This window comes from Heterodontus francisci, chromosome 9, assembly GCF_036365525.1.
Source record: "Heterodontus francisci isolate sHetFra1 chromosome 9, sHetFra1.hap1, whole genome shotgun sequence".
In the NCBI taxonomy this organism is placed as follows: Eukaryota; Metazoa; Chordata; class Chondrichthyes; order Heterodontiformes; family Heterodontidae; genus Heterodontus; species Heterodontus francisci.
Window position 1 is genome coordinate 115,619,001 of NC_090379.1, and position 13,949 is coordinate 115,632,949.

General features: G+C 41.7%; 1 protein-coding gene across 4 annotated transcripts in view; it reads left to right on the plus strand.

Moving 5' to 3' along the window:
* Window positions 1-13,949, plus strand: part of stard9 (StAR-related lipid transfer (START) domain containing 9) — a 298,527-nt gene that overhangs the window by 208,001 nt on the left and 76,577 nt on the right. For all 4 annotated transcript variants that reach the window (XM_068039742.1, XM_068039743.1, XM_068039744.1 and 1 more), the window contains 2 exons: window positions 433-570; window positions 2,999-3,081. In XM_068039742.1, coding sequence (XP_067895843.1) covers window positions 433-570; window positions 2,999-3,081 — 221 coding nt within the window. The remainder of the gene's footprint in view (window positions 1-432; window positions 571-2,998; window positions 3,082-13,949) is intronic.

A 13,949-nucleotide genomic window follows, 5' to 3' on the forward strand; every position in this document is an offset into this window, starting at 1 on the left:
TTTAGAAGAATGAGAGGTGATCTTATTGAAACATATAAGATCCTGAGGGGACTTGATAGAGTGGATAGTGGGAGCATGTTTCCTCTTGTTGAGGAGACTAGAACTAGGGGACACAGTTTAAGAATAAGAGGTCTCCTTTTAAAGTGAAGATCAGGAGAAATGTTTTTCTCTGAGGGCTGTTAGTCTGCGGAATGCGCTTTCCCAGAAAATAGTGGGGCTGGATCATTGAATTTATTCAAGGCTGAGTTTGATAGATTTTTGATAGACAAGGGAGTTAAGGGGGGCAGACAGGAAAGTTGAGTTGAGACCACAACCAGATCAGCCATGATCTTATCGAATGGTGGAGCAGGCTCGAATGACTGAATGGCCTACTCCTGCTCCTAAGTCCTATGTTCCTGTCTTTCTAAATTATTTTCGAAATTGTTATTTTAGTTCTGCAGGGTCCATGGGTGGAGAGAGAGCACTGTGTCATTCATAATGACAATGGTGTAGTAACACTTGAGCCAATTCGAGGATCACAGTGCACTGTCAATGAAGTGGATGTCACCCATTCATGTCGTTTGTCTCAAGGTAATTACTTATTACTGTTATCACTAATCCATCCAGTTAGCAGCATCTGTGCAGAATTACGATTAACATTGCCTAATGAATAATTTGAAACAAATCTGAAATATTTTCCCTTTGCCTCCTAGCATTCTGGTTCTTCTCTCAAGTTATTCTTCCCGCAGGCTGCCCTTGGCCAGATATTCAGTGAGGGCGATTGGCTCTGACGCCAAGATAACATATGTACCTATGAGCTTCCAGATGTAAAAAGTCAAATTGCTTTTTTTTATTAATCTTAGATCCAAGGATATTTCTACACGATTTTATAGTGGATTTTTTTCTGTGTTGATAATTTTGCTGAAAGTTTTAAATCTAAACATTAATAATTTTTATTATATTAAGTTTTTCATAAAGCTTGCAGCTCCTGAGAAACCTTTATGTGGTACTATTTCCACTTCCTATCTGTAATACCTGCTTGTCATCATTGTACTTAGCTGAGCATTCTCCTTGCCTCCCCGTAAGTCATCCAACCTTTGGATGGTACTGTAATACTGTTGTCCACAGCACCACCTACATCAGCAGAGGTGTCTCTTCCCACCTCTCTTGCTGTCCCAAGCTATCCTTTACCCCTATTTAGCCCCCTTCTGTTGCCCAAGGTGTTCTTCCCTCAACTTCACTGCCACCTAACCCTCATCCTGACCCTTTTTTAAGTGCTGAAGTGAAAAAAGGCTGCATTCTCATTAAGTGCTTTCACTGTCTTAGAGCAATTTAAAAGTCCTTTCCTGCTCAAAGCCAGAAATACAGTTTTTTCTGTTTGGGATTTCTGAAAGTTTTTTCCAATACTTAGATGGTAAAGGCTCTGTTACTTAAAATCCAAGCAGTTTGAAGTACACTGAAGTCAGCCATTACAATATAAGTGCAGTTTGTGCTTTAAATAACAGATGTTTGCTGTGAAAACCTTTCCTGAAATTTATGAAATGGAGTGTAATTGATGAAGCCTTCCAGCCATCATTCTCATTCTTTGTCCCTTGATGCCAAAAGGATTCAATAGGGTAGATTTGGAGAAGCTATTTTCTCTTGTAGGCGTATCCGGAGCAAGAGGGTGTAATCTTAAAGTTAGAGTGAGACTGTACAGAAGTGAAATCAGGAAGCATTTTTTCACACACAGTGTAGTGGAAATCAATTTGGAACTCTGATCCCCCAAGGCTGTGGATTCTAGGACAATTGGAGCATTCAAGACTCTGATCGATAGATTTTTGTTGGGTAAGGGCATCAAAGGATATTTAGAGAAGGCAGGTAAATGTAGTTGAGGTGCAGCTCAGTCATGATCTAATTGAATAGTTGAACAGGCTCGAAGAACAGAATGGGCTACTCTTGTTAATTATATTCTTTCACTTTCTCCTAGTCTCACCTCATCATAGCCCCAAGCCATTATAATTGCTGTCTGATTGACTACAAGGTCCAAGTCTTTCCTCTCTTGATGCTCCCTCTTGTCAATCCCACTTCCACCTGTCCTGAACAGTCATGTTTAACCCTTCTTCCTGCCACTTTCATGAGGCCCAACCCCTACAAAAAACTTAGCATCATTGCATTCCTCTCTGTAACACTAATACTGTCACGCTCTGACTCGCACCATCAACCCCCGCCAAATGGTACTTAACCCGAGGCCCGCTCATCCTGTAACTCACCCATGACTCACTCCTTAGAACTTCTTCACTCTAAAACCAATCCCTTAAAGTTCCCATATCCTCGGACCTATAATAATCATTAAAACTTGGATTTACAGTTTCCACATGCATGGAATTCAAGCTTGGGACTATCACTAGCACTCACAATACTTTGTAGTAAAAAAACAACGTGCCTTATTCAATCACTGTAAATGTATGACCATGATGAGGTAATTTATGTTTTCCACCAACTCACCATGAGTGAGATCATGTGGGTGCTATGTATGTAAAAAAAATCTTGCATGTAGCACATTCCCATCACACTTCAAAGTGTCAGACCTCGTTACAAATGCAGCACATTTTACAAAAAGAGGAGAAAAAAAAGGTGCTCATTTCACAATGAATTCTTCTAACCTGGAGCCAGAAATTTACAAGCCATTACAATTGCTATCTGATTGACTACAGGAGCAGCGGCAATGATCTACTTGTTTCGCTTCAAACATAAATTCCCTGAGAGGCCAAGTTATCAACGAAGCATCACAACTCTGTTCCAGAACTTAGACTGCCCACAAACAATGCCATGCAAGATTTTTTTCCTCAATTTTTAAAAAATAATTTATAATATCTTGTCGAGAAAAATGCTGGTGTTTTTGCATGCTTTTTATCTTTGTGGTGAGGTAACTATGCCAGGTAACTGTGCTCATATGTTGTCCATAGATCGAGAATAACAGGGTCTGTTCTTCCATTACTTCTGCACTTTATTTAGCATGATTCAATTTCTTTTACAGGTGCTGTTATAGTACTAGGAAAGGTGCATAAGTTCAGGTTTAACCATCCAACCGAAGCTGCAAAGTTGAGACAAAGGAGAGCTGTGAGTTTATAGCCTGACCATGTGTACTTAATTAATAAATGCTTATGTGGCTTGCAGTGTAGCAGCCCTAATAATTCCATATGTTTTGGTGTGATTTGAAAATTTGGAGTGACTGACATCTGCACTGTCCATCACTGGGAATCCTGCAAAATATTTTTCTACATAGAATATACAGTTTTTTTTGAAAACTCAAAGGAAAATTCAGAGCACAACCATGTTGTGTAACTTGTACTCGGTACAGGTGGCTTTAAAGGACTCAGTCCAGGTTTGGAGCTGACAGCAATTAGTGCTGCAGAGGAGGACCAGCTGGGATAGTGAGTTAGAACACTGGCATCTTAGCTGTTCATTGGAATCCAGCTTTTATGGATCAGAAGTAAGGCTCGTTCAAGTATTTCGTCCAGCTTCCCATAGGACAGAAGTCTGCTATCGTGTGCTGGCAATTCAGCATTGTCACTTTGAGAGGCCAGAGGGAAGTGGGAAATGAAAACTTTGCTATATAGTAAAGGGTACTCCTCTGAGGGAGCTGGTTCAGGTCCACTTTTGGCAGTTTCACTTACTACTAGATGGGTAAAAATACAAATCCTTGTGCCCAACAAACGCACAGTTCTTGGGGTTGGGGAGAGAAGGAATACTACAGTAGTTTACTGTTGGAGTGTGGATAGAAAACAAGTTGTTCGTGTAGGGAGGGAACCAAACTGAAGTGTATTGATTAGGTTATGAATCTGCAGGGTAAATAAGAATTTTTGCTTCAGGACTAACTTCAGAATGGCAAGTAAATTTGTGTAACTTAATTCATTTAATTCCTCTGATTCTGGGTAGAGGAGAGGTTTAGCGTGTTAGATATCTCGCTACCTCCCTTAAGAGTGGTTCTACGTACAAGCAGCTTCAGATCATTCACTTCCTGAATTGTAATTGAGACGGTTCATCTGGAAATCCATTATTTTCTAGTGTGTTGCCTGGAATGCTAATTTTCTAACTATTAAATGCAAGTCTCATGTGTAAATGGCCTCATGAATAGGCATTTAAGTCTAAGAACAGCGCATCAGTGAGAGAAACACTTTAAAGTCACAGGTTGATGCAGGGCTCCAAATCCTCAGGAATTCTGTGCGAGAAAGGACTGTTTTGTTTTGTAGGGTTTTCAGAGATACCATCTTTGTGTTTCGGTATTTTTCCTTAAAATAATCAGACCAGTTGGCTCAATGGAGAATTTTATTTTTAACTTATTGGCTGTAATTATGTTATGACCTGAGTGAGACCGTTAATGTTAAAATGAGATATGAACTCCCCAGACCATTTTAAAAGAATTACATGACAGGATTTCACATTTAAAGACTTACTATAACAATTAAACTAAAGGAAATCCCCATGAACTAAATAATACTAAGTAGCTGGTACCCCAAATTACAAAGAAAGGTATTTTCTTTACTTACTAAAATACTTGAAAACCACACACCACACATACGTTACACAGTCCTTCTTGATGATGAAATCTTTGTGGTTAAAAATCACAAACTCCTCCCAGTTGCAATTGGCTGGATCGCCTAGACCTTTCCCAAAGTTAATGTCCCCTTTGGTCATTTCTCCGAGCACTTTGAACCTAGACATCCGTGAATCTTGGTGATCTTGCTGGTGACCTTCTCCGCAAATGTCAACTTTCAAAACAAGTTCAAGTTTTCACAGCCTTGTGCTTTATCAGTTATTCCTGAGAGCAGATGTCCCCTCTCACTCTCCCTTGAGGCTGCTACCACTGTTTGCCTTCCTTTCTTACAGCCTCTCCTGAGGCTGCAACCACTGGTTTCCTTTCTTACAGCCTGTCTGCCTTCAGAAAATCTGTTAAATTTATTTGGAATCAAAAGTCAATAGCTCATTGTCCTTTTTCCAGGATGCAAAGTCCACAAGTCTGGCTTCAACAGTGCCACGTGGATCTTCCATTGTTTCCAGGTGCTAGCAGCTGCCGTGCACATTTGCATTCTCAGAATCACTGACTCCTTGTTTACGATCCACAAGTCTAGGAGTGTGAAACCCATTGTTAATTAGGTGTTATACCCCTGCAGTCTCTGTTTTTCAAAAAAGTCTCTGATCTGTGTTCTCTGTTGCCTGGTAGCTAAGATTTCTGTCTTGCCTTTACATAGTGTTGATGTGAGGTCACCTGACTTTTCTGACTCCATCTTAAACTTTTAAAAGTCACAGTTTTTTAAAACATCATGTTACAAAGTCCAGCAATCATAGACCTTCCCCCTAAAAATAGAAAATTCATTACCGGTGTCATGATTTTTCTTAGAACATAATCATACATAATCTTGTAAACATTTCCATTATTAACATTTACACTTTACACAGGTAACAACAATATTTTATAGTCTGAGTTACTTTTGTCCATTATCCCCTTTCTTTAAATTCTGGCTAGGGCATCAGCAATTACATTGCTCTTTCCTGTAGCGAGTACAACCTTTACGGTAAATGTTTTTAACATTAAACTCCACCGAAATAATCTGTCATTCTTGGGTTTGAACTTTCCTAAAAACCTTGATGCCTTCTGATCAGTATAAACAGTTATTTCCCCTTAGCCATTATTGATGTATACTTCAAAATGTTGAAGGGCCAGTACAAGACCTAAAGCTTCCTTTTCAATAGTAGGGTACTTCCTCTGATACTTACGAGTTTTCTAGGAAAATAACTGGCTGGTTGTTCAAACCAGTATATCATCCTGGTACAATACTGCTCCTACTCCCACATCACTGGCATCAATAGCTACCTTAAGGGGCTTCCCAAAATTTGGTGCCACTAGAACAGATTCATTTATTAAAATGGCCTTTAACTTTTCAAACGCCATTTGACAGGATTCTGTCCACTGAATCTTCACACCATTTTTTAAAATAAATTTTGTCAGTGGGATTGCTACAGTACTGTTGTTAGGAACAAACATCTGGGAGAACCCACACATGCCCAGGTATCGTAGTAGTATCTCCCTTTTTGATTTGGGGAATGTAAAGTCTATTTTCGCCTGAACTTTAGCTTCTCTAGGCAACACTTGGCCTTGTCCCACTGCCAGGGGTTGGCAGCGTGTCCGTACATGGACACCAGTGTCTGTGGTAAAAGATTTTGAGGTCTGTGACTGGTAATTTCAGGGTGTGAGAAATTTCCCATTGGCTTATTCATTTCGACCAGAGCAGCTGTAAAAAAAAAAAAATCGCACTGTCAGTTTCACAGCTGTCAAGTGCTGAGAGTAGGAATGGCATTTTCAAACTTTGGACTGCTTTGGGGTTTTCTGGCCTGTTCTGTTTTTTTTTAAAGTCCGCCGGATAGCCCTGAAGCTGTCCGAAGTTTGGAAACTGCTGTTCCTGCTCTGAGCAACCATCAGAGAGAGAGGGACAGAGAGAGAGAGAGAGAAGGGGGAAACAGAGAGAGTGAGGGGGAGTGTCACAGAGTGAGGGGGAACAATGCTGAGGAAAGAGGGAGCGACAGACAGAGAGAGTAGGGAGAGAGCGCGATCAAGATCACTCCTGACAGATGAACATGTATCCGGAATTTTCCGCATCGCGACAAGAAGTGTGCGGGCAGACATTGACTACATGTGCAAGCAAAAAAGAATGCTATGTATCTCATTCAATCAGTGTCCAACCTAGTGAAGAGAAAGTAAGCCTATTAGTTAGTCTTCTCATTTAAAGCTTCTTCACAAAAATGCACAGTTGTTGTTTTGATTAATAGTAAGATAAATGTTTAATGCCTTTGTCTTTACAAAACTGCCTCAGCAGCCCCCTATGTAAGACAAAAATTTTAATGTGGCCCCCCACTCAAAAAGGTTAAACACTCCCCTGTCTCTTTGTTTGCCCCCTCTCTCTCTCTCCCCCACTCCCTAGCAGCTAGGTTATTTTTAAATACAATTTGAAGGCTTGTGTCATGTAAACTCATTTTAAAAGTCACTTGGGGAATGTCCGGTTTCTACGCTCTGCATGCATTACTTTCACTTGGGACACAAGCTCAGTGACATCGACATGTTGAGAGTTGCTGGACATTTACTTCTATATAAATGTCACATTCTGCTGCTATCATTTGGAATCACATTGTTCCAGAACTTGTATTGAGGGGACAATGGGCAAGAAATTCCAAGGAATCTCCAGAAGTCAGCGCTGTAAGTTCCTCATCTCTGGCCACAGGAGAGGTGCCAGAGGACTGGAGGACAGTGAATGTGGTACCATTATTCAAGAAGGGTAGCAGGGATAAACCAGGTAATTACAGGCCAGTGAGTCTAACATCAGTGGTAGGGAATCTATTGGAAAAAATTCTGAGAGACAGGATTAATCTCGACTTGGAGATGCAGGGATTAATCAGGGATAGTCAGCATAGCTTTGTCAGGGGGACATCATGTCTAACAAATTTGATTGAATTTTTCGAGGAAGTGACTAGGTGTGGAGATGAGGGTAAAGCAGTTGATATAGTCTACATGAACATCAATAAGGCTTTTAATAAGGTCCCGCATGGGAGATTGATAAGGGCCCATGGGATCCAGGGCAATTTGGCAAATTGGATCCAAAATTGGTTTAGTGGTAGGAGGCAGAGGGTGATGTTCGAGGGTTGTAATTGCAATTGGAAGCCTGTGACCAGTGGTGTACCACTGGGACCTTTGCTGTTTGCAGTGTACATTAATGATTTAGGCGTGAATATAGGAGGTATGATCAGTAAGTTCGCAGAGGACAAGAAAATTGGTGATGTCGTAAATAGTGAGGCGGAAAGCCATAGATTACAGGATGATGTAAATGGGCTGGTAAGATGGGTGGAGCAGTGCAAACTGAATTTAATCCTGAGAAGTGTGAAGTGGTGCATTTTGGAAGGACTAACAAGGCAAGGAAATATACAATGGATGTTAGGACCCTAGGAAGTACAAAGGGTCAGAGGGACCTTGGTGTACTTGTCCATAGATCACTGAAGGCAGCACAGGTAGATAAGGTGGTTAGGAAGGCATATGGGATACTTGCCTTTATTAGCCGAGGCATAAAATATAACAGCAGGGAGGTTCTGATGGAGCTGTATAAAACACTAGTTAGGCCACAGCTGAAGTACTGTGTACAGTTCTGGGCATCACACTATAGGAAGGATGTGATTGCATTGGAGAGGGAGCAGAGGAGATTTACCAGGATATTGCCTGGGCTGGAGCATTTCAGCTATGAAGAGAGACTGGATAGGCCAGGGTTGTTTTCCTTAGAGCAAAGAAGGCTGAGGGGGGACCTGATTGAGGTATACAAAATTATGAGGGGCATTGATAGGATAGATAGGAAGAAACTTTTTCCCTTAGCAGAGGGGTCAATAACCAGGGGGCAAAGCTTTAAGGTAAGGGGCAGGAGGTTTGGAGGGGAGTTGAGGAAAAATGTTTTCACCCAGAGGGTGGTTGGAATCTGGAACACACTGCCTGAAGGGGTAGTAGAGGCAGGAACCCTCACAGCATTTAAGAAGTATTTAGATGAGCACTTGAAACGCCATAGCATACAAGGCTATGGGCAAAGTACGGGAAAATGGGATTAGATTGGATGGGTGCTTGATGGTAGGCGCAGGTGCGTTGGGCCGAAGGGCCTGTTTCCAAGCTGTAAAACTCTGACTCTAATGTAAAAGTAGCGGTGTAATGGGGTTGAGTGATATTGGTAAAAACTGGATGCTGCTGATTCGTACATAATAGGTAGTAAAGACAATGTAACAGATAGCTTTAATAAACCTTAATCTATGATGCACTGTCTAAAATTCCTTAAAAAATCCATGCTGCATTTGCAGTTTTAAAACTGTCGGGGAAGACAGAGTAAAAAAATTTATTATGTTTCAATGACCATGTTAGAAACTGTCATTAACTGATGTTTTTTTTGCTGCGAATTGGATTAAAGGACAAGTTTTACAAGTATGTCAAAGTTCTGTAAGGGCAATATGCATCATATACTATCTAGTTTGAGGGCAGATAACCTGAGTAGCCAATGTCATTTGAAAGTTGTCAGTATCATTACGTTAAAAGTGCACCTTTGCAAACGGGTACGAGATTTGGCTTGGACATAAATTGGTCAGTCTGGAGTACAATCTTAGTGACGAAACATTTTATAACTGAATAATCCGTGCAGTGACAAATGCTCAACTTTTTGCAGTAAAGCTTTTGTTAATAATTGTCAGAGTTGAATAGGAATCAACATTGATAGAATGAGATATAGACATGTGAATTTAAGAGAATAGCTTTGTTAGAGGAACTTAAGGGTGCTTTTGATTTGTAATTGTGTTAATCGAATTTTATCATTAGCTTTGGTGAGCAAATGACATTTTGTCCATGAGAGATTCTGTTGTTTCTGTATTTTAGAGTCCTGGTCCTAGTTTAACAGCCTGTCAAGAAGAATAAGCTAGTCTTGGCTACCTACCATTAATCGCTCTGTCCCTTCCTCTGTCCCATTCTGCTTTGTCTGTACATGATTTCAATATGATGAAACAGGATCTGGCCAAAATGGACTGGGAGCAGCTACTTGTAGGATAGTCTATATCAGACCAGTGTGAGTCATTCAGAAAGGAAATAGTGAGAGTTCAGGGCCAACAGGTTCCCATAAAGGTGAAGGGTAGGACCAACAAGTCTAGGGAACCCTGGATGTCAAGAGATTTCGAAGATTGGATCAGGGAAAAAAAAGGAAGCTTATGGCAGATTCAAAGGGCTGAAACAGCGGAGGCCCTAGAAGAGTATAGAAAGTGTAGGGGGTACTTAAAAAAAAAAAAGTAATTAGGAGAGCGAAGAGGGGGCATGAAAAAACACTGGCAGGCAAGATAAAGGAAAATCCCAAGGTGTTTTATAAGTATATTAAGGGCAAGAGGATAACCAGGGAAAGAGTAGGGCCCATTAAGGACCAAAATAGCAATGTGTGTGTGGAACTGGAGGACGTAGGTGAGCTTTTAAATGATTACTTTTCATCTGTTTTCACTATGGAGAAGGACGATGTAGGTGTAGAGATCAGGAAGGGGGATTGTGATATACTTGAACAAATTAGCATTGAAATGGAGGAAGTATTAGCAGTTTCAGCAGGCTTAAAAGTGGATGAACCCCAGGCCCAGATGAGATGTATCCCAAGTTGCTTTGTGAGGCAAGGAGATAGCCGGGCCTCTGACACAAATTTTCAAATTCTCTCTGGCCACAGGAGAGGTGCCAGAGGACAGCGAATGTGGTACTATTATTCAAGAAGGGTAGTAGGGATAAACCAGGTAATTACAGGCCAGTGAGTCTAACATCAGTGGTTGGGAAAATATTGGAAAAAATTCGGAGACAGGAATAATCTCCACTTGGAGAGGCAGGGATTAGTCAAGGATAGTCAGCATGGCTTTCAGGGGGAGATCATGTCTAACAAATTTGATTTAAATTTTTGAGGAGGTGACTAGATGTGTAGATGAGGGCAAAGCAGTTGATGTAGTCTACATGGACTTCAGTAAGGCTTTTGATAAGATCGCACATGGGAGATTGGTCAAGAAGGTAAGAGCCCATGGGATCTAGGGCAATGTGGCAAATTGGATCCAAAATTGACTTAGTGGCAGGAGGCAGAGGGTGATGGTCGAGGGTTGTTTTGCAATTGGAAGCCTGTGACCAGTGGTGTACCGCAGGGATCAGTGCTGGGACCCTTGCTGTTTGCAGTGTACATTAATGATTTAGACATGAATATAGGGGATATGATCAGTAAGTTCGCAGATGACATGAAAATTGGTGATGTTGTAAATAGTGAGGAGGAAAGCCTTAGATTACAGGACGATATCGATAGGCTGGTAAGATGGGCGGAGCAGTGGCAAATGGAATTTAATCCTGAGAAGTGTGAGGTCATGCATTTTGGGAGGACTAACAAGGCAAGGGCATATACAATGGATGGTAGGACCCTAGGAAGTACAGAGGGTTAGAGGGGCTTTGGTGTACTTGTCCATAGATCACTGAAGGCAGCAGCACAGGTAGATAAGGTGGTTTGGAAGGCATATGGGATACCTACCTTTATTTGCCGAGGCATAGAATATAAGAGCAGGGAGGTTATGATGGAGCATATGAAACGCTACTTAGGCCACAGTTGGAGTACTGTGTACAGTTCTGGTCGTCACCAGGATGTTGCCTGGGCTGGAGCATTTCAGCTATGAAAAGAGATTGGACAGGCTAGGTTGTTTTCCTTCGAGCTGGCAAGGCTGAGGGGGGACCTGATTGAGGTGTACAAAATTATGAGGGGCGTAGATAGGAAGAAACATTTTCCCTTCGTGGAGGTGTCAATAACCAGGCGGGCATAGATTTAAGGTAAAGGGCAGGAGGTTTAGAGGGGATTTGAGCAAACATTTTTTCACCCAGAGGGTGGTTGGAATCTGGAACACACTGCCTGAAGGGGTGGTAGAGGCAGGAACCCTCACAACATTTAAGAAGTATATAAATGAGCACTTGAAACGCCACAGCATACAAGGCTACGGGCCAAGTGCTGGAAAACGGGATTAGAATAGATAGGCTTGATCGCCAACGAGGAAATGGTGGGTCTAAGGGCTTGTTTCTGTGCTGTATAACTCTATGACTCTTCTGAAGTACTATTTGCTCCATCCTATAAAATTCCCCTGATTTGGAGATCACTGCCCTTTTGTTGGATACCCTGTCTTCCACACACAATACAAGCAGGTGGAGAAGTTGCATAGACATCGACCGTCACAGGTTAAATTGTCTTGTGACAACAGCAGTGTGAGACATAGTCCGTCTTCCCATTGCTGATTTTTTTTTTACTGCCTGACCTCAACAACCGCAATAACAATCCTGTTCTTGAGTTTCATGGTTTATAGGATGAATTTGCAGTCCTGACACGGTGTGAATTCGCAGAGGTCATCCGATAAGGTTCATCTACCATCCCGTGATATGGTGTAGGCTAGCTCTATTCTGTTAACAAAAGTAATTTGCATTGGCGTTGCATACTATTTCGCTTGCTAGCTAGCTAATGCAGTTGTGCTGCTCTCCATTGATATTTGTATGCTTAGCTGCTTTATTTATCAGGAGAAATGTGTTTTAAATTGCACTGTGTTTTGATGGCATTAGATTGGCTATATGCTTTTTATACAGATTAATTGCCCCCATGTCTGTTGCTGAGTCAATAATTTTGTCATATGTCCATGCTGCAGCATGTCGGTGCCTATCCCTGCCTACTACATGCCCTAAATAGGTGACCTTAGCTGTGGCAAGCTTGCTCTTCACTAAGTTTACTACTAAATTGTCTTTCTCTCACCTGCCGAACAGAGCCTTTTCGTTTAACATGATCTTCCCAGGTGTCACCTGTATACCAACAGACCACCAAGGTATATAAACACAATTGCTCAGAGGAGCAGTCACTTGGTTAGTCAACCTTTGAAATGTGGCCAGTGCATTTTTCATACCAAACATCATGACCTTACACCGAAATAAGCCAACTGGGGTCACGAAGGCAGAAATTGTTTTAGCTTGGTCGGTCAAGGGGACTTGGCAATAACCTTTCAGTAAGTCAGTCTTGCTGATAAAGTTTGAATTCCCCACCTTGTCAATACAATCCTCAAATTATGGGATTGGATAAGGGTTTGTTTTAGTTACTGCATTGACTTTACAATAATCAATACAGAATCTTTTGGAACCATCTGGTTTTGATAGCACCACTGCAGAACTCTAGCTACTTAGACTAGGTTCAGTTATATTGTTCTTTAGCATATATTGAATCTCCTCTCTGACCTGAGCCAGTTTATCAAGATTGAGTCAAGGGTTCTGTTTAATGGGTGTAGCTGTCCCTACATCAACTCCATGAATAGCCAGAGGAGTTTGACCTGACCTATCTGCACATATGGCTTTGAACTCTTTTAGCAGCTCAGCTATGTCCTTTATCGGCTGTTGTAAATTTTCTAGCACTTTTGGCAGTTTCACTGCAGAGGTTTCAATCTGAGAGTTCTCAGTCTCTGCCCCTTTGGACCTGCTCGAGATTGTGTCTTATCTGGCCCACCATCCACAGCCCATATGCGTGTCATAACTGGCCTTGTCTCAGTTTTGCGGTGTCGATTAAATGATTGATTGTCTTAACGTGTGCTACCATCACCACTACCCCATCTAACTGTATATCCACTGTCTGCTGCCCCAGACTGGCTTTGTCTTTCTGGGCCTTTTCAGCTTGAATTATGAGCTCCCTTATAACCCTCCAGAGTTGTTCCACATTCTCGCTTACCCCTTGTATATCTAAAGAATTGATTAAGCAAGTCCCAGTATTGATCCCTGTTACTACGTCATTTAATATTTCTCTCTTGTATTTATGAAATGGGTTATGCCCCCTTAACCTAGTGGCCTCTGTGGCATCAGCAGCTTGACGTATCACAACATCAGTTAATATATTATACATATTCTTTGGCTGCTCTGAACGCTGCTCCGGCATCCAGATGGCCGAGACATTGCTCAGCACGGGCACAATTTCATGCTTTACATTATCGTACAAAATCTCTTCCTCATTCAACAGGACTATTCGATTGTTGGGTCCTTTTGCTAGTTCCGGACATTTAAGTTCTTTAGAGGTTGTGGACAGTGTTAAAGGACGAGGTGTTGTCGGATCGGGGGAAAACATATGTACAATGATAAGGCTGGTGTTCCCCTGGGCTCGATGTGTCCACACACATCCATATTCCCTTCAACTTTTCTTATCGTCTGTTGCCCAGTGGGAGGGAAACAAACAATTCCAAAGAGACCGCTCTCAGTCACCCCTCCCCCTTTCTGTCTGGTCACGCAGTTAACATGGTCATCCGTGGAGCACCGTACACATACTACATCTTTGCCCGGATTCACTATAAGCCATGCATTCAAATAGGTTCGGTCCCTATTTTGATCTTTACTCGGCAATAGTTAAATAATCCCA